This window comes from Bacillus rossius, chromosome 14 (genome assembly GCF_032445375.1).
Source record: "Bacillus rossius redtenbacheri isolate Brsri chromosome 14, Brsri_v3, whole genome shotgun sequence".
Taxonomy (NCBI): Eukaryota; Metazoa; Arthropoda; class Insecta; order Phasmatodea; family Bacillidae; genus Bacillus; species Bacillus rossius.
This window is the reverse complement of record NC_086341.1, coordinates 4,012,398-4,040,107: the sequence shown is the minus strand read 5'-3', so window position 1 is coordinate 4,040,107 and position 27,710 is coordinate 4,012,398. Positions and strand designations below refer to the sequence as shown.

The 27,710-nt window shown below is 39.9% G+C and overlaps 1 protein-coding gene across 6 annotated transcripts in view; it reads left to right on the top strand.

Moving 5' to 3' along the window:
• The window catches only part of LOC134539044 (ryanodine receptor), a 243,278-nt gene that overhangs the window by 193,706 nt on the left and 21,862 nt on the right, over positions 1–27,710 (top strand). For all 6 annotated transcript variants that reach the window (XM_063380736.1, XM_063380732.1, XM_063380733.1 and 3 more), the window contains 16 exons: positions 1,324–1,417; positions 3,559–3,728; positions 5,474–5,546; positions 7,750–7,929; positions 13,376–13,607; positions 14,952–15,040; positions 16,446–16,615; positions 17,392–17,537; positions 18,330–18,400; positions 18,863–18,928; positions 19,820–19,899; positions 20,801–20,962; positions 22,477–22,633; positions 23,685–23,884; positions 25,033–25,236; positions 26,693–26,881. In XM_063380736.1, coding sequence (XP_063236806.1) covers positions 1,324–1,417; positions 3,559–3,728; positions 5,474–5,546; positions 7,750–7,929; positions 13,376–13,607; positions 14,952–15,040; positions 16,446–16,615; positions 17,392–17,537; positions 18,330–18,400; positions 18,863–18,928; positions 19,820–19,899; positions 20,801–20,962; positions 22,477–22,633; positions 23,685–23,884; positions 25,033–25,236; positions 26,693–26,881 — 2,283 coding nt within the window. The remainder of the gene's footprint in view (positions 1–1,323; positions 1,418–3,558; positions 3,729–5,473; positions 5,547–7,749; positions 7,930–13,375; positions 13,608–14,951; positions 15,041–16,445; positions 16,616–17,391; positions 17,538–18,329; positions 18,401–18,862; positions 18,929–19,819; positions 19,900–20,800; positions 20,963–22,476; positions 22,634–23,684; positions 23,885–25,032; positions 25,237–26,692; positions 26,882–27,710) is intronic.

Sequence of the window (27,710 nt, the reverse complement as noted above, 5' to 3'; positions counted from 1 at the left end):
GCAAGGTATGGAGGGATTTTTGTTTTTAAGTCAAGGGTGCAGACAGACATGCCGTAACTTGTATACATCGAATACACAGCGTTAGCCAGCACTAATGTGTAATGCTGGTGTTCTGGATCACACTTGCATTTTTTTTTTGCATACAATCCTATTTGAATTTTGGGACAGAAAAACATTATAAGCATGAACATTATAACAAGTTTCTACTGTACTAAACATTTTTTTTTTGTCTAGTCTCTCTACATTTAAGTTTGTCATCAACCATTCTTGTTTGTTATGTCTATTCGGAAGATCAAGGAACTATGTATTTTGATAAATAATTTATGTATATTGCCTTCCATTTCTAGAAATAATAAACAACAAAGTAAAATTCTTAGGTCCCCATTTTGTAGATACTGTGCAGCTTTAGAATGTATAAAATAATTGAATTAGTATTGGCTGATTGTTGTTTTTGTTAGTAGTAATTTAATGAGTGGTTTGAGGAGTCATCTCAATTCACCACCATATTCTTACATCTTACTGAAACATAAATGAATATTGATTTTTTTTTTGTCATGCTATCTAATGCTTAGTGCTCATATGGTGGTCATTTTTTTCAATTCCAGTCTTTGTAAAATTTATATTTTTGAGCACTGAGTTTTATAAAGCCTACTGTAATTTGGATGTCCTGTCACCTTAAGCCATGCAGTGTAAATCCCAACCTTAGTCGCCAATTGTACATCCATCATCCAATACAGGTGTTCAGAAGATAAGCAAAGGTATTTTTTTGTATTTTAAGGTTTTTAACAGCAGCAGCACTTTAGAATTGCCAAAATTAAGGTACCTGGTAAGTTTATTTTATGTTTCAATGGCAGATATTATAAATTGGTTTCTAACAGTCTTTAATTTTTTTGCAATGCAAGGGTTCTTTGGAAAAAAATTATTATTACAATATGTAGGGCCCTACATTAGCGGATCCAGAGGGGGGGCTAAGGGGCTCAAGCCCCCTCCAAAAGCATCTGGGTCCACTATTGTTTAGTGTTTGCCTTGATAAAGCCTAGCCTCAGCTGGGTCAAGCCCCTCCCTCACCAAAATCCTGGATCCACCACTGGGGCCCTACATATAAATATAATTATTAGTTATTTATTGGACCATTTTAAAATATTCTTTCAAGATAAGACAGTATCTAGTTCATAGATGAGTGCTTAGCTGTAGGCAGCTTCTCGCTCGCTCCTAGTCACTTGAAAGGGTACGCTGAGCTTGTGGTCGCCAGCTGCCTTGTCAGGGTGCTCGGCTTGCTCTCACTGGCTCGTGGTGTGCTGAGGGCGGTCCGTTCCTCCGCAGGCACCGCGCCATCAACATCTTCGCGAGGACGTACTACGAGCTGTGGCTGCAGGACGAGAACGTCGGCCAGGAGGTGATGATCGAGGACCTCACGGTGAGTGGCGCGAGACGTCACGGTTCCGTCCTGCTTGGTCGCGTTCGCCCCTTGGAGTACTGCGCTCGTTCCGTAATACCCACACGCTCCGACAAAGTGTTTCCATCTGTGTCCGATGCATCCTCATCAAGGCTTGCCTCGTTGACTCACACAGCTGTGTGGTTCATTCCATACAACTGCTGTGGCTAGAACAGAAACAGGGAACAATTTGCATGTTAAGAAATAGAAAACATGAACAACAATAAAGGAAAAACTCGTGTAATTCATTAGATTTTAAATTATCTTATAGTTTTATCATGGAAAGATTTTTGATGATGATATTTACATTAAAAAAATTTTTAACGTAACTGTGTTTCCACCACATGCAGTTTGTGTAACTTTGTACTCACAAATAGAAATATTTTCAAGGTTCTCGCAGACAGGGATTGATTAGTACAGACCTGCAAAATTCGCAGATTAATTGACCTCTAGGATAGACTCCACAGTCCTTTAAATACTCGCGGAAATGACACCTGTTCATTGGCTACTGACGCGTGAGATGTCTCAACTAGGCTGTCCGTAATTCGGCACTTTCTTGGTTTGGTGTTTCCCATTGGCTCACAGTTCCCCGGATAAAATGTGGGCCAATCGCAGAAGCGGTACGAAGGTATAGTTGTTTTGATGCTAGCCTATCGCGAAATGAATCCGTGAATTTTGCATTTCTCTATTGATTAGGTATCTTCAAATCCTGTAAAACGTGAGGGTAAATAATACCTGAGTTGTAGAACAGTAACAGTTACCATACTGTTTTATGAAGTATCATTATATCTTAAAACTGGTATTATTTTAACCATAAATTTGTGTGCTGTTAATAATCACTACCTGATTTTTTTAATAACATTAATGAAACGTGAGGGATTGAAACAACCCCGTATTAATTTGAAGTACATTCACATATCAGGTTGTGTCACTGTCCCCCACGACATGCTAAGAGCAGCCATATTTACACGCGGCAAACAAAACTTTGCAACTTTAAATCGCTAAAAATATTGAGTTGTAAAACACCGCAATTATCATGATAGCTGCTCATAATTTGCAAGTCTGTGAGCAGAGAAAAACCAATCACAAATTTTTTTAAGGAGGACAGGGAAATAAAAAATATTTTACTTGTTGATGCTTTTAATATGATCGTACTCCGTACAATACCTATATACTTCATGCAGTGCGTATGTTTGCACCTTGTATAAAACTTATGCAGTTTACCATGAATAAAAAGATATAATTTTTTTTAAAAGAAAATAATCAAATTTAAAATATTTTTTTACTATTACATTTATCATTAAATATCCCTGCACGTTTATTTAACTCATATAAATACATATTATCAAGATATATATTAAAAAAAAAAGAAGACAATGATAAAAATATTGCAACTATTCTTTAAAAAATCGTGATATGTATTTTAGCTGAATTAAATTTTTTAAAGTACAATAAAACATTGATTATCCTTGACACAATTAACCGGTCATTCAGTTAATCGGGTTCTCAGTTAAAATAAACATATTTGGAGTTGGGGGGGGGGGGGGGGGGGGAACAAACCCTCAAAGAGTAATTCATTAGGGAAGGGACAAAAAAGAAGTAAAACTAAACGAATGGACAAAAAACGTATTAGAATTGCACGTACCTATGCATATCATAATTGTCATAATTGTAAATATAATTCACATTTTTTTATTGAAACTGCGTGTTTTAGGTCATTACAAATAATTGCATTCATACATATTTTTAAAAAATTAAAATTTTGTGTCAGTAAGTAATACTTGTCCATTTTTTTTGTATAAATCACTTACTGTATTGTATAACCTAAATACATTTCAATTCGACTATCCGTGATTTTCGTTTATCCGTGCTGTCATTCGCCACCATTACCCTGATTGATCAAGGTTCTACTGTATTTGGTAATTTTTTTTATAATCTCGTACGAGAAGTAGATGTCAGACAAGCCACGCCGGTGCCAGAAACCCTGTTGAGAGGATTCTCAATGCCATGATGAACTCTGGTTTATCTTCATCGAAAGCGAGCCGACCAACGCGGAGACGTCGAGGGATGCGAGGGGTCGCGGTGTGGCCGGGCGTGCCGGAGCGTGACGGGCGTGTGCGCAGCAATCCTTCGAGGACGCGGAGCTGAAGAAGCGCAGCAAGGAGGAGGAGGAAGGGAAGCCGGACCCGCTGAACCAGCTGGTGACGACCTTCTGCCGCGGGGCCATGACGGAGCGCAGCGGGGCCCTGCAGGAGGACCCCCTCTACATGTCCTACGCCGAGATCATCGCCCGGTGAGCGGTCCTCCCCCTCCGTCGCCCTCCCTCGCTCTCTTTCACCCTCCCTCACCCTCTTTCATCCTCCCTTGCCCTCTTTCACCCTCCCTCGCCCTTTTTTACCCTCCCTCACCCTTTTTTACCCTCCCTCGCCCTCTTTAACCCTCCCTCGCCCTCCCACACCCTCTTTCACCCTCCCTCATCCTCCCTCGCCCTCTTTCACACTCCCTCACCCTCTTTCACCCTCCCTCGGCCTCCCTCGCCCACCCTCACCCTCTTTCACCCTCTTTCACCCTCCCTCGCCCTCCCTCACCTTCTTTCACCCTCCCTCATCCTCCCTCACCCTCTTTCACCCTCTTTCACCCTCCCTCACCCTCCCACACCCTCCCTCACCCACCCTCACCCTCTTTCATCCTCCCTCGCCCTCCCTCATCCTCCCTAACCCTCTTGCACCCTCCCTCACCCTCCCTCATCCTCCCTCGCCCTCTTTCACCCTCCCTCGCCCTTTCACCCTCCCTCACCCTTTCACCCTTCCTCGCCCTCTTTCACCCTCCGTCACCCTCCCTCACCCACCCTCACCCTCTTTCACCCTCTTTCACCCTCCCTCGCCCTCCCTCTCCCACCCTCATCCTCTCTCACCCTCTTTCACCCTCCCTCACCCTCCCCTACAGTGGTTCCACCCTACCTGTATCCATAGTGCATCCCACACTTAGTTTGTGGTACAGAGAGTAAATGGCACCCACTGTTACCATATCGACACTACCAGGCTCGCTTTAACGTGTGTCTATGTTTATCTGTATTGTATTTAATTGCATCTCGTGCACACAACTAAAGTTTCACGCTGTTGGCATGAATGTTACAAATAGATAAACAATTATGTAAATAAATCAAAAACTCTTCCTCAACAGGTGTTAATGCAGTGAAACACTATTAATACAAACATTTACCAATCATAATATCAGTTTGTCCAGAAATATTTTCATAGATCAATTAAAAAAAAAAATTCTGTTTAATTTGAACTAGTCAACGTTAATTTTACTGTCCAAATCAATTCAAAATTTTGGTTTAGCATTTGAACCAAAAATGAAGGTTTCAAGATTAACTATAACTGGTTAGTGCAGAGTGTTTGTAAAAAATTACAAAGATATGATACTGTCAGCTACTGTACATGCAGTATAAGTGTTTGCGGACTGTTAATTTGATTTTTTTTTGTATTACTTATTTAAGGGCTATTTCTAAAATTTTAACTGATACCTCCCTTGTATTGGTTTTTCTGCCACAAATATTTTCAACATACATTCACTTAGTGGATAAGGAGAATGAACTGGAAAACAGGACTGGAACTTCCTAGGTTTAAAGTCAATTTTACTGCCTGCTATGTGATACAGGTTTTATTTCTTTCAGGAAAAAAAAAAATATTAAATTTTATTTTGCCATTTAAAGTAATTGGAATAAATTTAACCACACCATGTAATAGCCACCAGCATTGTCTTTCAACCCAAAAAATGTTCACTCATGTATTCCATTTGGTTCTCCTCATCCATACTGCAAAAAAATGTTGAAAATTCAATCATGCAAAGAGTAAGCACTGTGTTTTTATTTTTTTGTAGTTTCGGCCACCATATGAATTGTAAAAGTGTAACCATGTTAAAAGTAGAAATAAAATAACGACCTGGAACGGGACACGCACCCCTTAGAGAGTGAGTGTGTGGTGAGTGGTGTGTTGAGTAGGCGAGTGACGACTGGCTCTGTCTCACTCGCAGGTCGTGCGGCGAGGAGGAGGAGGAAGGAGAGGAGGGGGAAGGAGGGGAGGAAGAGGGCGCGGCCTCCATCCACGTGAGTGCCCCGCCCGCTGGCAGCCGCTCGCACGAGCGTCCGCGTCCGCTCCGTTCCCGGGTTTCCCCGTCCGGCGTTGGGGCCGTGTCCCGGCCTGAGTAGAGGTCTCCAGAGAGAGAGTGCTCTCTCACACCCTCTCTCCAGTTGGGGGCAGTGCACTCTCTCTCTCTCTCTCTCTCTCTCTCTCTCTCTCTCTCGCTCGCTGGCAAACAAACAAGACGTTCATACCTGCCAACCCTCCCGCTTCAGACGGGAGACTCCCGATTTTATACCCTTTCTCCCGCCCTCCCGATTTGTCATTCAAATCTCCTGGCACTCTTCGTTTTAAGTAAAAAAAAATTTTTGATGTGACATGTGTTTTTTTTTTTTCAACATGAAAGGGGGACTGGCATTCGGTTGTTGATTTAGAAATGTTTGGCCTTGAACTTGTCATGCATTCTGGGAGGCTAAATCTAGGATATGTGCATTGTTTAAAAAGTTTTTTTTTTGTACATAAAACATACATTGCTAATGAAAATTTAAAAAAAAAAAAATGTGTTTGAATGAACTATACAAGTAAATTATTAAATTTCAAGGTACAAAATACAGTTTATAACTTATAACTGATCAAATAATTGTTAGTTACATTTTAAACAGTGAATTTGGAACTGATTGTGTCTGATTCAAGTTGATTTTATTATTTTTAAGAGGACAATGGATAAATTAATGGTATGTATGTTTCATATTACAGTTTTTTATTACTTTAAAAATTTAAAAGAAATATTTTTATATGTATTAATATTCTTAAATTGAATGTGGAAATTTTCAATAGAATATAATAAATTAGAGTTTCTTTAACTCATGTAAACTATTTCCTTGAAGTATTACATGACTGTAATAAGAAGCTTTGTAAAGTGATAAGAGGTGTGTTTTTCGCATTAAGTTTGGATACGATCAATAGTTCATGATAAACTTAAAACTTTGTAAAGAAAAACACTATTAAACCATTATATTATGAAGAGCGCATGAAAAAATTTCAAGTGTTTACTTTTGTCTTAATTATATTTGACTAGTTTTGATGTAATGAAAGAAAAATTTAACTTTTGTTAAAATATTATTCGTAAAAATTCAAAAATATTTTGGTTAAAATAAAATAATTATGTTTTACCAAATTACACACTTGTTTGCTAAGTCTATGGTTAAAATAAAATAATTATGTTTTACCAAATTACAAACGTATTTGCTAAGTCTATCTCTGTTTTGGCATGTTGGGTTGTATTATGTGAAAATATTTTTTTTTTACTGTTTAGTGTGCCCTCGTTCTGGAAAGTCAGGGAAGGGAAAAATAAGGGAAGTTGGAATTAGTCAGGGAAAAGGCAATGAATTTTCGTTAAATCCGTGAAAATAAATGGATAGATCTTAAATAATCTAAATAATAATGAAAGTCAGAAAACCCCGTGCTGTCTTTTTTTTTTTATATAATATTGTCATCTGTCTCTCTTTCTCTCTGCCGTTTTACCCCCTTACGATATATATTTTTGAGTCGAAGTTTGAATTGCCAAAGAAGTTTTCACTTCTCTCACATGCGCTCTTTTATTATTTTTAATTACGTAGTTAGGGAGTTTGAAATTTCTGTCAGGAAAAAATTCAGATGTCCTTATTTTCTTGACAATACCGCCTTAAGAATTCCTCAATTCAATTCCCGCTTACGCTCTACTCTGTGTACTCTTCATACTAATAATGATATTATTTATAGACTTATAACAAACTAAAATAATCTATATTTGAATTCCAACAGTGTTTAATTATAAATTCTGATTTATGTATGTCATATCTATATTATTTTTTCCTTCAATTTCTCTTAACTTTTAATAATAATATTTTATGTATATGTTTTATGTGTTATGTGTAATGGTTCTTTAACCTTTGTTTGTGTTTTGTCTGTTTTGTTATTATCACTGCTAGTTGTGTGGTACTCTTGCTCTCGTTTGCTGGCCATCTGTAGATGTTTTCCTCCTATGGTACCGACGGAGGTGGTAGTCCATACACTGGTAGTGACGACTGTGTTCCTGTTATTGCATGTAGTGCCCACCACTGAAGTCTACGACTGTCAGTGGGCGTGTGACAAATTCCAAATAAAAAAATAAATAAATAAAAAAATAAAAAACTAAGGGAGGATCGGGGAAGGGAGTGACGGGAGTTGACCGGGGTTGTCGCCCGGCAGGAGCAAGAGATGGAGAAGCAGAAGCTGCTGTTCCACCAAGCGCGGCTGGCGAACCGCGGCGTCGCTGAGATGGTGCTTCTGCACATCTCCGCGTGCAAGGGCGTGCCCAGCGAGATGGTCATGAAGACGCTGCAGCTGGGGATATCCGTGCTGCGCGGCGGCAACAGCGACATCCAGATGGTACTAACAGCTGTGGCCGATTAAAAAATAAAAAAATATTAAAATGGTGTGATTTAAATCCTCATTAAAGGTAGACACCTAAACTATTTTGCTTGTATAATTTCGTGTTTTTGCTCATTACATTCAGTCAATTCATGATTGAACTATCTTTAATTGTTTATAATTATAATGTATAATTATAAATATACGACGCCGGCCGTCGCCCCGGCTTCATTCGCCTTCCCGGCCAGGGTGTCCACAAAGGAAAAAAATATTTCGTGCCAATTCAGGCGAGAAAAAAGTACTAGATTTGAAAGAAAAAAAATAGTACTAAATTATAATTTGTCATGGTTTTAACAATTTAGGAAGTTTTAATGAAATTCCAATGCTCTAACTTAAATATCACACCACACACACACACACACACATTCATTCCATTGTTTTTTTAAAAATAATTACGCTTAATAATAAAACATATTGGAGTTACTGTAATATTATTATATTAAAGGAAAAAAAAAGTACTAGATCTGAGCGTAAATGTACTAGAACACTAAAAAAAACGTATAAAAGTACTAGATCTGAGCGTAAATGTACTAGACCACTAAAAAAACTTATAAAAGTACTAGATCTGAGCGTAAATGTACTAGACTACTAAAAAAACGTACAAAAGTACTGGATCCAGTACGAAAGTACTAACTGTGGACACCCTGCTTCCCGGGGTTCGCTTACGCAAAAAATGTTACCTGAAATTCAGCATCTGTAATTATTTCATCGTCTGTCCTGTTAAAATTAACGTCTGTTAAGTAATCAGTTTTCCAGTTTCACCAGTTAATATGAGAGTGTAATGCAAGTTTGAATAGCTTTAAGCTACTACTACTTGACCTATGACAGGTCATCTTATGTTATGGTAGATAAGTCACTGTTGCATTACATATACACAAGTGCTGGAACTTATTTTGAAGTACAAAGAAGGAAGGAGAAGAACTATTATTTTTTAAAATTAATTTTCTAACCCGTGTACGCTCACAACCTCCGTGTTTTGGTGTACTGCATGTCAAAGCTTACTTTTTAATGTGGTCTATTTTTCTATGGTGAATATTTGGAACAAGGTTTTTAAAACTGATCTCCCATCTTTGTCCATGAAACTACTGGTAAACGAGTTCCTTTGGCCTGAAAGGTCGTACATGAATGTGCAAATTTATTTCCCAGTTTTTAACTGCTTGAAAGCTGGCCTTGTTTTGCACGCCATTTCGCCTGATGTTCAGGATAGTACGGTATATTTCACAATTACGTTTTGTTGCTGTGTGTCAGGAATATTCGTATTCCATCATTTTGGTGAGCAGTGAACTGTTACAGATGTTCTTAAATGTTTTTGGTGCTCGGTTTTGAGTCGTGGTTTATGGGCAGCATCCGCTAGCGTCTCCGCTCAAGTTCTCGTGGATGGGGAAGGGAGGACAGACACCAGACCCTTCATTTCAAATCTTAATATTTTTGTTTAAAAGGTTTCTAAAACAAATTTTAATGTATAACCCAGCTAAGGGTTGTTCAATCATTTGTGTGGTTAAAGTTAAATTTTAATACACAAGTTAATCTACCTTTGAGATCAAAGTAATTTGGAATTATTAAATTTTTATTATTCGTGATGGAATGACATTTGGGTAAATTCCTCCTTTTATGTTAAAAAGTAAACAGCAGATGTGTCTCTCCCCCTGTTTGTGCCTGATGACGAAACGTTAAAATGTTTTGTTGGTGTTTTCATCAATCTGTTGTCCATAATATATCTGTTAATGTTAATCTTCAGCGCTGTGTTCGTATACTTTCTGCGTTTTCCATGTTTTATTGTCTACCTGCATTTGCTGTTATTATTGTTGAAACTTTCTCGTCTTTGTTAACCCACTGTGTTTGTCTGTGCGTTTTATTATTATTTTCATGACTAAATTCCTTCCACAGAATCATGTGCTATGAGATATTTATGTTTGAATGTGTTCGCCTGTGCTGTCATTGTTTTTTTTTCTATAATACGTGTTGGGTTTATCTGTTTGATATCAGCTGATTTAGGCTTGGTTTCTGTGGGTTTATATTTTGATTTTTTATTTATTATGTTTCATTTATGAATTTTTCCCATTTCAAACAATGCAAAACTGCAAAGGCGTGTGTCCAAGAAATTGTTATTTAATCAGAATTCTCCATTGCATGAATCATTTAAAGAACGTACCTTACAGTTATGTCCACTGTAACATTATCAGTGTTTATATTTATTTCAAACTGTGGGGTTTTGTTATCACCGCCAATATGTGGTACTCCTCCTTGGGTGTGTTGGCCATGTGTTGTTCTTAACCTGCTATGGTACCGCCGGGGGGGGGGGGGGGGGGGAGTCCATATGTTTGCGGTGATAACCTTATGTTTGTCCGTGTATAACTCATTATCGTGCCCACCACCCAAGTCTTAACGACTGTCGCCAGTACAACCAGGGCCGGCGCGTCCATACAGGCGAACTAGGCAACTGCCCAGGGCGCCAAGTAGCTGGGGGCGGCGCAGCACGATATACAGTGAAACCTCGTTAATATTATCCCGCTTATTACGAATGACTCGTTAATATTACCTATTACTATTTCCCCGTGAAATATGCCCATTAAACACAATGAAGATTTGTTTGGTTAATACGAAATTCTCGTTATTATGTATAGCGAACAATAACAATTCCCGTCCGTATAAACAAACAGTCATGTTTACCGTTTAATACGAACCAAAGATTACCACAAAGATACGGCCCCGCCTGAGTGTCCGAAGTGTGTTTTTAACTCTATGTTTTCAAAATCACTCGTTCGTGTGTTCGATATGTTCAGAAATCACTCGCGTTTGTACAATATTCGATATATCGAACTTCACGTGGGATGGTATTTACGTTCGATTTTGTACTTCCTTTGTATACATGAATCTGTGCCGGACCAATAAAAACAAAATATATGTTATGCCTAACGTGTTTAATATTTGTGTACGTTGTAATGAAAGTTTAAGTGAATTATCTCGTGAGAATTTTATTAAACTTTAGAATTTGTACGTACACACATAAAAATGGAGGCAAAACGTAAACGCAAGGAAATTGCATTGAAGACGAAAATTAAGATAATAAATTCAGTTCGTCAGGGTGAAAAAACGAAAACAGAACTTTCTGAAGAGTTTGGTATATCAAAATCAACCTTAAGTACAATTCTAAAGCAAGCAGATAAAATAGAAGAAGCGGTCAGGAAAGGTAGTAATCAAACTAAGAAAAGGATGCGCGTCGGTAAACATTCCGAATTAGAGGCCAAACTGCTGGAGTGGTTTCATCAAATGCGCGCCGCCAGAGTTCCAATTTCCGGGCCTATTATCCAAGAAAAGGCTGATCAGCTGGCACTGCAACTCAGAATTGACGATTTCCATTGCAGCAACGGATGGCTTCAACGCTTCAAAGATAGGCATAATTTGGCCACAAAATCCATTTGTGGCGAATCTGCAGCTGTCGACCAAACAGCAACGAGTGACTGGCTTCAGTCAGTACAGTCCATCGTAAGTAAATTTGCACCACAAGATGTGTTTAATATGGATGAAACAGGGCTTTTTTACAATCTGTTGCCCAATAAAACTCTAACCGTAAAAGGTGAAAACTGCCATGGCGGTAAACACAGTAAAGTTCGTCTTACAGTTTTACTATGTTGTAATCAAGATGGCAGTACTAAACTTCGACCCTTGGTTATTGGCAAGTCTGCCAAGCCAAGATGTTTCAAAGATGTTGCAGCAAAAAACCTGCCAGTAGATTACGAGGCAAACAGTAAGGCTTGGGTCACCACAAAAATTTTCCAGTTGTGGTTGTTAAAATTGGACAGGAAAATGGCGACTCTAAATCGCAAAATTTTGTTATTGTTGGACAACTGTGCTGCACATACTGCTCATGGTATGAAGTTGGAAAACATTACCTTACTCTTCTTGCTACCAAATACAACAAGTGTGACACAACCACTCGACCAAGGTATAATACAGTGCTTGAAAAGAAACTACAGACAGCGCTTGGTGAAATACCTTATCAGGCAGTGTGAAAAAGGAAAGACTGAGCTTCCTAGATGGTCAGTTTTGGATGCTATCCGCAGTATAGCCATGTCGTGGGACAGCATCAGCCAAAAGACAATTGTGCATTGCTTTGCAAAAAGTGGTTTTGGCCAGCAAACTGTTGAAGAACCTGACTGTGATCAACCTTTAGAGGATTGGCAAGAGTTAAAAGAACATGTGCAAGTTGATAATGACTTCAATGAGTTTGTTCATATTGATGACAGTGTGTACACCAGTGCAAGATTAACTGCAGAAGATCTTGTTGGTTCACGAGGATTACAGGAAACACCAACGGCTGACGCTGTACAGTCACTTTGTGAGGGTGGTACAAGTCAGGATAATGATGGTGATGACGACAATGGTGAGGTAGTGCATAAACTTCCAAGCAAAAGTGACACAATCAGTGCTTTGCGTACACTGGAAAATGTACTTGCTGCAAGTGATGTGCCAATTGACTTGATTGCAGGATTTGAGAAGATATGTTCTGCTGTAAATGATATTTACAGAGATAAGTGTGTCCAGAAAAAAATTAATGATTTTTTTAAACCTATGTAAATATATCTTGCATACTTTGCATAAGAATTGCTATACACTCAACAGCAATTAACTGTACGGTAAATGTTAATCATTTTTGTCAAAACTTTGGAAGCAAATTAAATAAGAATACATACATACGTATATGTATACTAATTATCAGTCTGTTATAGTATATTTTATTAAAACTATTAAAATTGCTTCTAAGTGTATTTTGTTAGTGTGCATGTCAATATCTGGCTTCTATTACAATAATAATATTCCACATTTTTAGTGCTCTGACATGTAGGAATTCAATATTTCTTATCGAGTTCTTATTCTACCTATTGGCTCAAGAACCTCATTAATATGAACCTCGTTATTACAAACTGAAATATTTTACTCCCCTTCAGGTTTGTATTAATGAGGTTTCACTGTAATATGTTTAACGATTATTGATGAAAATGGATTTTTGAAACAGTTTGGAATGTTTATATTGATACAAGTAATTATTTATAAAGTCCACGGTGACCTGTTTATGATTTGTAATAAGTTAAAAAAGTAAAAAAGTAAAAATAAAAAACACAAGCCTGCTTACATTTGATTGTTGACAAAATCTTAAGGCTTACCGTGATGTATATTGAGGCAAGAAAAATTTTTTTTTGTGGGGTGTCCGCGGGAAGGGGTTTGGGGGGTTTGGGGCATCAAGGTTTTTTCGCCTAGGGCGCCAATTTACCTTTACACCGGCCCTGGGCATGTCACAATTTCAAATAAATAAATAAATGAATGAAATGCGGAGGGGGCGACCATGGAGACAGTGGAGACGGCGGAAGGGGCGGTGAGGTGTGGGACCCGGCTGGCTCCGCAGGGCATGCTGAACCACCTGAAGGAGAAGAAGGACGTGGGCTTCTTCACGTCAATCGCGGGGCTGATGAACTCCTGCAGCGTGCTGGACCTGGACGCCTTCGAGCGCAACACCAAGGCGGAGGGGCTGGGCGTGGGCTCGGAGGGGGCGGCCGGCGAGAAGAACATGCACGACGCGGAGTTCACCTGCGCGCTGTTCCGCTTCATCCAGCTGACCTGCGAGGGCCACAACCTGGGTACGACGCCCCTGCACTCTCGCCATCCTTTACCGTTGCTAATCATAACTAGGGCCATGCATATTTCGCGAAAAGATTCCGCGACTAGCTGAAAGTTAAAACACTGTAGCATCGTCTTGTGTCTCGTGATTGGGCGAGTTTCTTTCAGGTCAATATTGATTGTTACAACACCAATCCACAGCGAGTCATTGCGGAAGCAAACGCGTCCCAAGTGGCTCATGTCAAATAGGGCAACGACTTCCCTCGCTGACGTCTGCCAATCATAAGGTAGAAACCTTGCTGGTGTGAGTATAACTTGCTGCAGTCTAATAAGTTTTCGGATTTATTCGCGAAAAATGCCTGGCCTTAATTATAACAATTTTCAAATTTCACTATTTGTTGATTTTTTCTGAGACCATAAAACAGTGGTAGCTTGGCTTCTGGGTTGTAGCCGTGTGTCCTTGGCGGATTATTCACCGGTCGGTGAATTATCGGCCAAGGACACACGGCTACAACCCAGAAGCCAAGCTACATCAGACAATGGCCGTGAAAGCCTGCGAACATTACTAACTATAAAACAGCGTCTATTTAGAGTATTATTACAATTGCGGTCATCCCGACAGAAGTAATAATTAAGTGCTAAACACCAATTATTATTTCATAGGAGAAATAAAGTATGTCAAATGCTCAAAAGAGCCAAAAAAAAATTTAATATTAAAAGTTCTCTAGATTACATTTCTTAGAAATAAAAAAATATATATATTAATACTACCAGATGATGCTCTGGATGAAATTCAACAGGAAAATGTGTTTCCAGAACATACCTGTAAAAGATATCAGTGAATTCTGAAACCTACTGATTCTTTTAATGTGTATTCATACCCAGTGAACAGTCTTTAATTTCTTTAAAAAAAAAAAATAATGTTTCCTTCTTGGGCGTGATTCCTTCGTGAGCTCTGTGCCGCAGATCTGTCCGCCACTCCCAGTTCACACAGGGTCGGACCTGTAGCCTATTAGAAACCAACAAACAGACACAAGAATATGTACAAACATGAACTCTTCTTGATTGTGTGTATGCATGTATAAACACATACTCACATACAAGGGCGTCGCCAGCCGATGGCCCGGTAGGTTGGGGGAGGGGGGGGGGGGGTTTGGGGGTTGGGGCAAGTTGTGGGAAAAGTATGTATTTTTTTTTTTTTTTTGCATTTTTCTACAATTTTTTTTTTTAATATCTAGGGCTCTAGGAGGGGGCAAATGCCCCCCTCCCCCTACCCCCTACCATCCCACTTGGCGACGCCCTTGCTCACATATTCCTAGTCAATCACTTGGATTGTGATGCCGATGTGTCGCGTCTGCTCGCAGAGTGGCAGAACTACCTGAGGACGCAGGCGGGCAACACTACCACCGTCAACGTCGTCATCTGCACCGTCGACTACCTGTTGCGGCTGCAGGTTGGTAGCCGTGCGGACTGCCTCTGCGGGGGAACATCAGTTTAAAACTGGAGATTAAAAAAAAAATCTAGTACGCTATTTTTTTTAATTAATTGGTATTTTAATGTAGAGTTTTTTCTCTTCAATGTAAGTTTTAAAGGTATGTGCTTGTCATGTAATTAAAGTTACTGTTTTATGTAGCATTATGTTATTAGTTTATAATACAGGAAGGATGCATATTCATTTTATTTATTTAATAGTATGTTTTTTTTTATCAATGGTTCAAGAAGGAATATAAAAAAATTTAACAATTTTTTTTTATTTGTAATTATTACATGAGACTAAATAAAAGCAATGCACAATGATAGAGAATAAAAAAAGTGAAACAATGGAATGTATCGAGGTAACTTTTGTTTTGGTTAGTTTTTGTTAAGTATTTAAATAGACAACCCAAAGTCAGTTGCACACCAGCCTTCAGAACTTCTAACCCCAGTCAACTACATTTTTCCCAGCCACAGAGTTTCAAGCCAAACGACTCAATGACAATAATAATTCCAATATTCTGAAGAGTTGAGTTATGCAAGACAAAGGGTGTGTTCATTATTTCATGGATACAACTATCTATTCACTTTTATTGAATAAGTATTAAAAATAGCTTCCCTGAAAATATTTTTTGTAAGTGAATATAAATTAGCATGTCACTTGATTTGTTATGTATGTCCTTTAACTAAAGAAATGTATTTTTTATTCAATAATTCCTCCAATTTCACCCAAGATTTGAATGTCTGTCACCCAAAAATTTTAAAACTTGCTATCTGAGAAATTTCTGGGTTTGCTACTTTTATGTATAATACAACCAACGTATCACGTATTAATGTACTGTTTAAAACAGACCCCTGTTGACTTGGGTGTTCCATCCCTTACCCATTATAATATTATAATGCATACATTACTTGCTCGTCCAGTATTAGTTCTTATCATTTATTTTTTTTATAAATTACTTAATCTCTTGAGAACAAATATTGACATTTTTCTCAATAGGTTTTTTATGGGTGTGCCTAAATTAAATATTGATCCAGCAAAAAAAAAAGTTGTTAGTTTGTATTGCTAGATATTGCTGCACCACAGGATGTTGGTATAGTGCTGCTTCAGTATATAGTGACTTGAGATGTGCTACCTCAGGGCTAATTGATTGTTTGTGGTCTTAGTAGGTCTAAATAGGTACATTAGGTGGTCACTGATGAGCCATGTTAAACAAATACACCATTTTTTAGGGTAGACTGTATCTTTGGTGCAACTTGAAATTGTGTGGAGTTTAACCTGAAACGGAGAACCGAGAACCGGGGAAAAACGTATAACCGACACATCGCTTGTATCCAGTGTGTGTTGTGATCGGGAGGTGACGCCCTCTTTGCTGCTGTTGCAGGAGTCGATCATGGACTTCTACTGGCACTACTCGAGCAAGGAGCTGATCGACCCGGCGGGCAAGGCCAACTTCTTCAAGGCCATCGGGGTGGCGAGCCAGGTGTTCAACACGCTCACCGAGGTGATCCAGGGGCCCTGCACCCAGAACCAGCAGGCCCTGGCCCACTCCAGGTGACTCCGGCCGGGACGAGACTCGCGTACTGTGCTGTTACTAGTGGTAGCGGCAGTGGCGGGCCCAGAACTTGCGGGGACCTCCGTTCGCTTTTGAGAGGCCCTGGGGAGAGGGAGGTTATGGAACAGTCCTCAAAAAAAATGGCGGAGATTGGAGGCGCACTACCAGAATATTTGAAATATAAACTTTTTTAAACAACGTTTTGAAGCCAATTTGACAATGGTCTTGCTCATTTATCTTAAAAAAATTTGGAAAATGATATTAAAATCCTAAGAAAATACGTTTACATTATATAATTAAAAGGCGCTAGTGACAAAACATTTTTCTGGCACTTAAACCAAGATACTTTCTTCCTTCAAAACTGAAAAATTTCCTTATTAGTTACACATTCACAGAAACAAAACAGTTGAATATTGTGAACTTTTTTTTATGCAAAATAAACCTGCTGAAACGTATCTTCACTACGTAACTTGAAAGTTGGCAAGGACCCATGCTACCCTCCACCAACTGATAGGAACAAAAAAAGTTGTTTCTAAAAGAGTATCTACCAATCTGCAGAAGGTAATATTATTGTAGGACGTGTATCAACCTGTCACAAGTTACGTAAAAATCTCTATGTTGTATTAGGGGGGAAAAAAAATTTCTGGAGAAATATGGTAGGCCTAATCATATTTTCCCACTGGCATCTCTGTTAATAACATTGTTTACAAATCGTGCGTCGCCCGGGTGGTGGAGACGCTGACGCGCGTGTGACGTGTGTGACGCGTGTGCGCAGGCTGTGGGACGCGGTGGGCGGCTTCCTGTTCCTGTTCTCGCACATGCAGGACAAGCTGTCGAAGCACTCTAGCCAGGTGGACCTGCTCAAGGAGCTGCTCAACCTGCAGAAGGACATGATCACCATGATGCTCTCCATGCTGGAAGGTGCGGTCGCCGCTCGCTAGCGGATGTCAGCTCTCGCTGGCAGATGTCACTGCTCGCCAGTATACCGTATATCACCTCTCACCAGTAGATGTCACTTCTCACCAGTAGATGTCACTTCCCACCAGTAGATATCACCTTGCTAGTAGATGTCACCGTTCACCAGTATATATCACCTCTCACCAGTAAATGTCACCTCTTGCTAGTAGATGGAACCTCTCACCAGTAGATGTCACTTTCCACCAGTAGATATCACCTTGCCAGTAAATGGCACCTCTCACCAGTAGATATCAACTCACCAGTATTTACATCATGTGCGAGAACGCAATAAGAGCTCAATTAAAGAGGTTGTATTCGGGAATATGCCTACCCCACCCCCCCACGTTCGGTTTTGAACTTGCTGCACCCTTGCGACACTGTGATTCAAAATTGGAATATCGTGTAAGGGAACTTAAGGTTTGAAATTCAGTCCAGTCATCCTGAGAACAATTTTTCCATTTTCCTTGATTTTTAGCAATCTCTCCGAGCAGGTAAAGTCTTGGTTCCTTGCTTTATGCGACAGTCAATTGGTTCCCTTTACCCCAGTTGTGTTGTGTATATTAATCTGTAACGACTGACAGCGTCCACTATTTTTGTTTTAATTTTCGTTCTTATGCTAGCTGAGGTCACTGCATTGGGAACATAGTAGTTGTCTTGATCTCACAAACAATAGTGCCTGTACAGTACATGTCTCTTGTGTTCTGCACACTCATGGATGACAGTGCTGTCTGTAACGCATATTCCTGTTTCCCCCAGGTAACGTCGTTAACGGAACCATCGGGAAACAGATGGTGGACACCTTGGTAGAGTCTGCATCAAACGTTGAAGTGAGTGTTTTATTTTTTAAATGCTTACAATATGGTAGATCTTTTTTTTTTACTCATAAAAATTAAAATTAAAACTAAAATTGTTGTGTATTGCAAACATGTGCCATCATTAATGTCAAAATGTGTTATTAATGTAAGAGAAGCAAGATTAAACAATAAAATATTTTTTCCCACTAAATAAATTATAGTCGATGAATTTACCAAGATAAGAGATAACATTTTTGTAATTAGAGTTAAGTTTTGTCAAATTGCTTGTTTATATAATTTTTTTAAAATTACATTTTGGGGCTAAATGGTGTATTAACTTGCATTATATTGCTATATGTTATATTTCCAAGCTTTACAACGTTATTTCGGTTTTATCACACTTCGCCATAAACGCTTTATCCTAATGAGCTATAGTGTGAAAGCAAAATTAAGTGGGATCATATAATCATAATGAATAACTTTGCTTTGTTGCAGTTGATCCTTAAGTACTTCGACATGTTCCTGAAACTCAAGGACTTGACTGAATCCGCCAGCTTTCAGGTTTGTAGACACTTATACTCTGAAGCATGGGTTTATACAACATTTTCAAATCAAATCTTCTTTGGTGTTTGGTTTTAGAAGTGGCTTGTCACAGAAATTTATCTGATGTGTGGCTAGTAGTTAAGCATATGCTATGCTGAGCAGGGTCATTTAAAAAAACTTTACAAGTTTCAGACTTGCACATAATAGGAAGTTCTGTGGTGTTTCTAATAACTCTCCTTTATTGATTGTGACACCTTGCCGCTATTTTGAGATCACTCCCCTTAGCAGGGCCTGCAACCCCGGCACTACAAAAGTCTCGTACAGAACACGTTCTTGTGATTTTTGTGATCTCTGAATGTGTGCGAGGTGAAAATATGTAAAATAGGAACTGTACTTTCTTGAAACAGTCAATGATGTTGGTTAAACACATTTTGCTGTCCTGCTCTGATTTTTGAATATGTATTAATTCATCTCATAATAAGATGTGTGGAGTTTCACTGTCAGTCAGTGCGTAGTTTAGAACAGTTTTTTTATTCTTTTTGACGTGATAACTTCTTATAAATCTATGAACGCCGGCTGCACGCACGAAAAATTGTCACGTTCCGCCTGAGCCGAGCGTGCAAGAACCGGCCAACAACCGTGTGAGAAAATCTATAATATCAAACAGGTTAAGGCGGGCTTTATAACTACATAATTGTTCATGATTATATTTAACCAAATTATTTAAATTAAATTTGCAAAAACTGTAAAAAAACGTTTGAAAATTAAAAAGTATGCAATTTTTCATCAATGTTTTCTTATGACGTTATCAAGTAAAATTATTGTCCGTAAACCGACTTTACAGACAACCCCCTTTTTTGTGATAGTCAATCTTGTGCTCCGACGCACCATCGTTGCTTGGTGTTGCAGGAGATAGACCCGAACAGCGATGGGTGGGTGCTGCCGAAGGACTTCAAGGAGAAGATGGAGCAGCAGAAGAGCTACACGCCGTAAGTCTCGTTCGTATTCCCACTGCTCGCGTTGACGGGCAGACGATCGATAGCCCGCACCAGGTGTTCAGTGTGGCATCAGATTCGCGCCGGCATTCTGATCCAGATTGCCGGCCGCGGTCTGCAACTCTGATGAAATTAAGTGGTCTCTGGGAGTTTTACGAGCAAGCCCTAGGATTCGCCAATCCGAAACGGGTGGTACGTTTGAGCAGCGTTAATCTGCTCCGGCACTTGCCTGGAGAGCTAGTGGAGGTTTTGAATAGGTATCCCGGTCGTATCACGGGCTTTCTGCGAGCACAGATCGGTGCATCAGGTGGGGCACCTGCCGGTAACTTTCTGGGGGGCATGGCAGTGAGGGTGCCGTAGGTTTGCTGTCTGGTGTTGGCTGTGACAATGCTGATGCTGGGGTGGGTTCCTCAGCCTCTCTGTGTAGCCCGTCAATGCCTTCGGATTGCCGAATGGGCTAGGACGGGTCATAGCCTTCTTCGCCTCCTCTTGAGCCGCGATGAAATGGCACACTCGTTTCCCTCGCCATTTGGGGCCACACCTTGACCTTTGTATTCAGACCCTCACGGGGAGTACATGCCAGCCCACAAGGGCTTAGGACTCACACGTCATAAATCCAGTGGAGAAAAAGCTTTTATCAGATGCTTACATTGTAGAAAAGCTTCAAATCTTTAGCTTCAGCTCAAATTCTTAAAGTTCCAGAAATTTTTTAAATACGTGCTGACTTTAAAGAAAATAGAATTTTTTATAACATTGTGTCTAAAACTTTTGTGCTCTTTGTGTGTATCTGTCAACAGAGCACACTGGGACAAGGACAGTGCTAATGGCAGGTATCGTGCATTGGAAAGATAGAGGAAGGTAAGGATGAGGCACGCTGTTGTTGCTGTTGTCGCAGGGAGGAGATAAACTTCCTGCTGATGTGCTGCGACACCAACCACGACGGCAAGATCGACTACCGCGAGTTCACGGACCGCTTCCACGAGCCGGCCAAGGAGATCGGGTTCAACCTCGCCGTGCTGCTGACCAACCTGTCGGAGCACATGCCCAACGAGCCGAGGTGCGCGTCGCACGGTGAAACCGCTTTCGTGTCCGAGGGACGACGTTCTCGCGTGCCTTTTTCAGAACACGTTCAAGTACTCACATTTCTGGCTTGTATTAGGCTGACTGTTTGAGTTTCACATAGGCTTGGTGATTTGAGTGGGTAGAAACACTCTTCTCGCACCAAGGCGAAACATGGTTCAGTTCCCAGCCGGGGCCTCGCCCGGATTTTCCGCAAGTGGGGAAACATTGCGGACGTTGCCGTTTCCTTGCGGGTTTCCTCAGGGTACTCCCATTTTTCCCCCCCCGCCAGTTCATTCCGCCGCCGCTCCATAACGATCTCGTCTCGCCTCACGCATTCTCCAGGCTGGCCGGAACGACAGGTCGGTCTGTCCCTCGGGTAGGGCAGCCGGCTCCTGTGAGTGTCGGAACCCGTTACATCCGCGTGGAACTGGCCTCGGGCGGGCAGCTACATGACGATTTTTATTTAAGTTTCTCAGATCATCTGTTTTCTACAGGTAGGGTCCAAGATTATTTGGTGAATTGTGATGAAACTGAAATTACACCGAAAAGCATGTTTAAGCACGGCATAACACCGAAATGCAAGTTAATATACCATATAGACCGAGTTATATCATAAAATTAAGTAGTACTTAACCAAAAATTAATTAAAATCATAAAAAAGAAGGAATCTTTTAATGTTTTGAATTCAAGGAATGTCATTATTTTCGGACAAATTATTGTGCCAAAGTGCATGGATCAGAAAAATTAATTTAATTTGTTCTATTGTGTATCTCTTATTGAATCGATTTTAAAAAATAAGCGCTTGATAATTTATATTTATTGTTCTTGAGTGTATCGGTTTTAGACCAATTTTATTAAACAATGTTTGACCTTAAAAATTCAGCGTATAAATTTTACCCCTGTTTTGGTGGAGTAAGTATTACAAAACCGATTTGTAAAAATAAAAAACAATAAAACCAAAATCCTCTGTTTCAAAAACCTAATTGGACTCATAATAAAATCATATAATCTTGTCTCAGATTGTTCCATATCATGTATATAATCTAGATGCAAAGTTTCATTCAAAGTTTTGCATCATGAAGTCTCTGATGATCTTATTACAATCTTTTTTTTTTTTCCTTTGTCTAAGAGTATGACATATTTTGTGGTACGGACATTTACTCTCAACAGAAAGGCATTAACCAAATATCTTTTATTTTTCCTTCTGCACATTTGTTTATGATATGTGACTTCTTTTTCTCCATTTATTCTAGGATACAAAGTAGTTTTTTTTTCCCTAATGTTCATTTGATGAAGAATGAGATTTTTAATGTGGCATATTCACACATTTTTAAATAACACATGGTTGTTGGAGCCTTCGTAAGGTTAAGTTTTTATGTGTGGGGGAAGTTTTTTTATATATTTGGCTGTTCATTTTTACTGAACCTAATGATAGAAGTGTGTGGAACGCACAACTCACTTTTTCAACTCCTGGAAGGCGAATGTCCGTGCGACGTGTGTGGTCCGCAGGCTGGCGAGGTTCCTGGAGACGGCCGGCAGCGTGCTCAACTACTTCGAGGCGTTCCTGGGCCGCATCGAGATCCTGGGCGGCAGCAAGAAGATCGAGCGCGTGTACTTCGAGATCAAGGAGTCGAACATCGAGCAGTGGGAGAAGCCCCAGATCAAGGTGCGCCCTCCCGCGGCCCAGCGTCGGCCTCCGTGTGTCTCTCGGGGGCACGGACAGCGTGTGTCAGGGTCTCGCCAGCAGTGTCGTTTCCTTGAAAGTTTGTACTTGCCTGGCGTATGGGGCTGCCCTGATCAAGCAGGGGGTTTCCCCAGGGTGAGGCTCTTCCCTTGCACTTTGGTTGAGCTGACCTCTGCGATTACCCCAAATTAGGGATGTGCGAATCCTTGATTTTCAGTTCGGTTCGAATCCGATTCGAATCCCTGAAAATATTTGAGATATGAATCCGATTCCGAATATTAAGCACAGAATTATTAAAAATAACTGATTAATTTAAAAATAATGTGTGTTCTCTTTTTTCTAATTGTAACTACTGGCAATTATTTATTACACTGAGATTGAAACATTTATAATTATGTAAACTTAATTAATAAACACTTTAAAATATGAAAACCAAAACATATTCGATTCTCCAACTCAATCGTAATAAACTGCACGCCACAGGGAAATCTCAGTTTTATAAACGTTTCAGCAAACGAAACCATTTTTCTCTCCAAAAAATAACCAAGATGTTTTTTTTCTTGTAGGTATGTAATTGTTTTTGGTTTATAGTTTGCTATACGACGAAATTCGTAATTATAGTTTAAGCTTTCGAAATCTCGGAATTCTTTTAATGTCACTGTGTTAATTATTTAATTTACATATCTTTCTTTGATACATCATATTATAAATACTTACGTAATAGTAGCCTAAGTTTATTTTCGACTGCTAGTATTTTTGAGCCGTATTAAATGAATTTATATTTTTTTGTGAATATTCGTAATACTGTTCGAATCCATGTACGTACAACGATTCCGGGTTCGGGTAATTGTGGATTCGAACCGTACCCAAAAATATTGGGTACTCACACATCCCTACCCCAAATGTGGGTAACTTGGGCGCATTGAAAGTTCATAATTTCTCTAAATAAAACGCCTCAACTCGCAGGGTTTCTCACGGAAATAGCACCACGACCTCGAATCTGATTGTTTCCCCCCCGTGTGTTCCCGTGCAGGAGTCGAAGCGGGCCTTCTTCTACTCGATCGTGACGGAGGGCGGGGACAAGGAGAAGCTGGAGGCGTTTGTGAACTTCTGCGAGGACGCCATCTTTGAGATGACCCACGCCAGCGACCTGATGGCGGTGGTGGAGAGCTCCGGCGGCGGCAAGGCGCGAGAGGCGTCCTACAGCTACATGTCCGAGGAGGACGAGGAACGGTGGGTCGCCGCGTCCATGGTCGTCCCGATCTCCTTTCTCACGTCTCTTTCCCTGGAGTCTCACTCCTGGTCCCTTCCTGCAGCTCACAGGTGATTCCTTTCCCCGATATCTCCCGTCTGTCGCGGTGCATTGCCGTCTCCGACAAGAGGGAACCAGATAGCAGCTTCATCTGAAGGGGAAAGCACTGTTTGGTACAAAGTGAATCAATACTTCTCATGTTCATTCCATCTTTTATTTATTTAACGGCTACAAGCCGTGCCAAGCCTGTAAGCTATAGGTAGGCATGTTACAAATCTTAAATTTTGTAAATAAATAAATACAATTTTTTGAGTAAAATATTTTACTTTCATTCACATTGAATAATGAGTTTTTTGTAAAAATTAATCAGTTAAATAAAAGCTTCACATTTTGTAAAGGGGACGGGTGAGTGATTTACCTTCTACTGAACATGCTTCTGGTGTCTTAACGATTCTGCTTTATAGTGGTCTGCCAGATTTGCTAGTTTTTTTTATTTTATGGTGTGAGGTTTATACAATACACGGGTCAGATTGGTTTTCCCATGAATTTTTGTTCTGTACGCAATTTTTGAACTTCAAAAATTGTTTTATAACACGTCATTCACTTGTCTGAAAGAATTTAGTTCTGTCTCTACTTCAATCACTTTCATGCTTCTTAATTCCGCTTACAGAACTGTTTTTTGTTTTAACTGTACCTACTTATTTTAACTTCAGGTGTATTAAAAAAAATTGAAGGTTGTCTTGACTTTGGGTGTACTGAGTATGTCAGCAAAGATTTTGGAGGGAAAAGTAAATAAAATATTTAAAAAATGCTAATTAAATATTAGTATTGTATATTTATTCTTGAAAGAGTTACATATCATTAACTGATAAAATCAGAGTGTTTGCTAATATTTTTATATTTTTTCAATTTAGTTTGCAAGCCTTTGTAGCCAATTTTAGCATATTCTTTCTTGGCTTTCTTACTAGTCAGTTTAATACAAACCATTTCTTCAAGATGACATTACAGTTTTTAATCTACAGGGCAGCATAAATTATAATTTTCCTCGCAATGTCTGCTGTTCAAATGTATGTAACTTAACGTTCTCGGAGAGGTGGGGCCTAGTAAAGTGTGCCGTTTTCCGCTTCAGGGCCGCAAAGGACCCCATTCGCCGCAGCATCCAGGCTGTGAAGGACGGCGTCTACTTCTTCTTCACGATGCTGTCCCCGACGAACATCAAGAACAAGATCAACGAGATGCAGCAGATGACGATACTCGAGCTCTTCATCGGCTTCTTCAAGATGATCTTCTACTCCTTCTACTACTCAGGGTTCGGGGTTTCCGTGGTCATCAGGTAGGCTGCTCAGCTAGGGACTTTTCCTACTCAGCCACAACATGTCAAACTCATTTAGAATAAAGTAATTTATATTATATTTTTAAAATTCAATAACTGGGCATATAAGGCTCCCAGGTGAGCGGCTTTACAAGCGAACTTTACAATTCTTACGACAAAAATTACAACATGCATCTATGCCTTACCCATGATTCAAACCCAGAGCCCATCACATTGGAGTTAAAACTACAACCAACTAACCTCCAGAGATTGGCAAGAGAGTGGTAGTTGCTAGTACCACTAAACGGGAATAAAAAAAAAGTGAAATAAATTCAATCAATTACAGCGAAAAAATAATGTGTCATTTGAGGGGCAGGGGAAATTTTTGTTTTATTGCTCTAAATTGTGTAAGTGCATACCGCTTTGGTATTTAATGCATTCCAAATATGATCTTTTTTGATATTTAGCATTTCTAATGATGGCTCTGTTCAAATAATCTGTGTACAGTGTTGGTTTTTGAAGCAAAACTTCTTTGTTAAAGGGACTACAACTTTTGAGCGTTACAAAAATTCAGATCACGTAAGAGGTATGGTTAAGCGTACGGCAAAGGGGGGGGAAGGGGTGTAGGTACGTAGCGTAGCATGCTGTATGCTATTTTTAACGGCCGGAAGGGGAGACGGCCCGGGGAGAGGTGGAAAAGGACGCGGCAGCAATGCTACGTAATTCCTGTCATGCTACTTTTTTTGTTTGTCTACTCCTCAGTTTTCGTAATGGCTAACAATTGACGTCTTATTATAGCTACGAAAATATAAAATTTACTTCATAAATCCTTTGTTTAGAGTTTTATTTAAAAGCCCTAAAATTTTACAGAGAAAAAAATAACATTTTGTATCTATCTACGGTTTGTTTTCCAAAACCAAAGTAAATAAAATCGGCCTCTAGCTGATACAATACATGTTACATTGACGCTATGACATTTCTTTTTATATATATAATTTTTTTTTTTTCATTTAAGATCATACCCACATATTTACTATTCACAGTTATTATCTCTTGTTCGATAAAACAAAAATTACGAATAATTTACCTCTATCTGAAAAGCAAGAAGTTTCAGTTCTGTCGCGTGTGTGGGCTCCACGCCGTGCCGCGCGACCGAGAAGGGGAGTGTTTTGTCTAGAGACGTACGAGACTGTAAAAATTCAGATAAAAACGACACAATTAATGCTGATGCACTCGCGAACAACTCGATTGGCAGCAAGCTACACGACAGCACAACTCACCGCCACGATTGGCTACGTTGCCGGAAGCTGCAGGGCTACCTGCCTCGGCAGGCAGCCAACTTGAAAAACTTGGCGCTGCTGGCAAGCAGCGCGGAAAGTTCAAAATTCAAATGTTTCCAAACACTATACACTAAATTACACACAATATTTACAAGTCCAAACAGGGAGTGTGACTGAGAAGGGGAGCGTGCCCGCAGGTACCTGGTGCGGGTGCTCATGTCGCTGATGCGCGGGCCGCAGCCCGAGGAGCCGGTGGTGGAGGCGAAGGGCGAGGAGGAGAGGATGGGGCCCCTGAGGGTGCTCCCGGCGCTGCCCGCCGCCGACGAGGCGGGCGCCACGCAGATGCAGGCCTTCGGCCTCGACATCACCAAGGAGGACAACGGCCAGTGAGTCTTTCTCCCGTCCTCTGCTCTCTCGGCGCTAGTGCTACGGACTGTCCGTGGAAGACTCCCCCGGCTTCAATGGCAGGGGCGAAGCCAGGGGGGGTTTATGGGGGTTCAAAACCCCCCCCTCCCCTTAGCACCAAATCTTTAATTAATTTCTTATTCGTCACTCAAACAAATTTCATATTAAAAATGAATAAAATATTTTTACCATTGCAATATTTAAATTTTAAGTACCGAAAACTGCTAAAGTAGCACTATTTTACACCTTAAAATCCAAATTTTCCCGGGGGAGGACCCACGGACACCCCCCGCTTTAATACCGGGGAGGGGGGGGGGATTCTTCTTAAACACCCCCCCCCCCCCTCCATACACAAATCCTGGCTACGCCACTGTTCAGTGGTACATTTATAACAGTTTAATTCAGACCATTTTACAACAAATCATACATCTACAAATACAAACAAACAAACACTCGTACAGAAAATAAATTACAAAGACAAAATAATGCAAACAGACACAACAAACATGTAATCACTGATTACTTTAAAGACTGTAAATTGCAGACAACGTAAATCCGAACATGTTAAACAAGATACAAAAGTTTATAAAAACATTGAACGGATACTGTCTTGGTACAGAAATGAAGATGATGTCAAGCGTAGAAGACAACTAAATACATACAATGATGAGAATGACTATGTTGGTAAAAAAAAAAAAAAAAATGTTACATTGAGAGTTTATTAAGTGGATAAAATACCTAATAAGCAATGAAGTGTTAGGAAACATTAATTTTTAATATTCCAGAACTAATTAAATAATTCCTTATAGA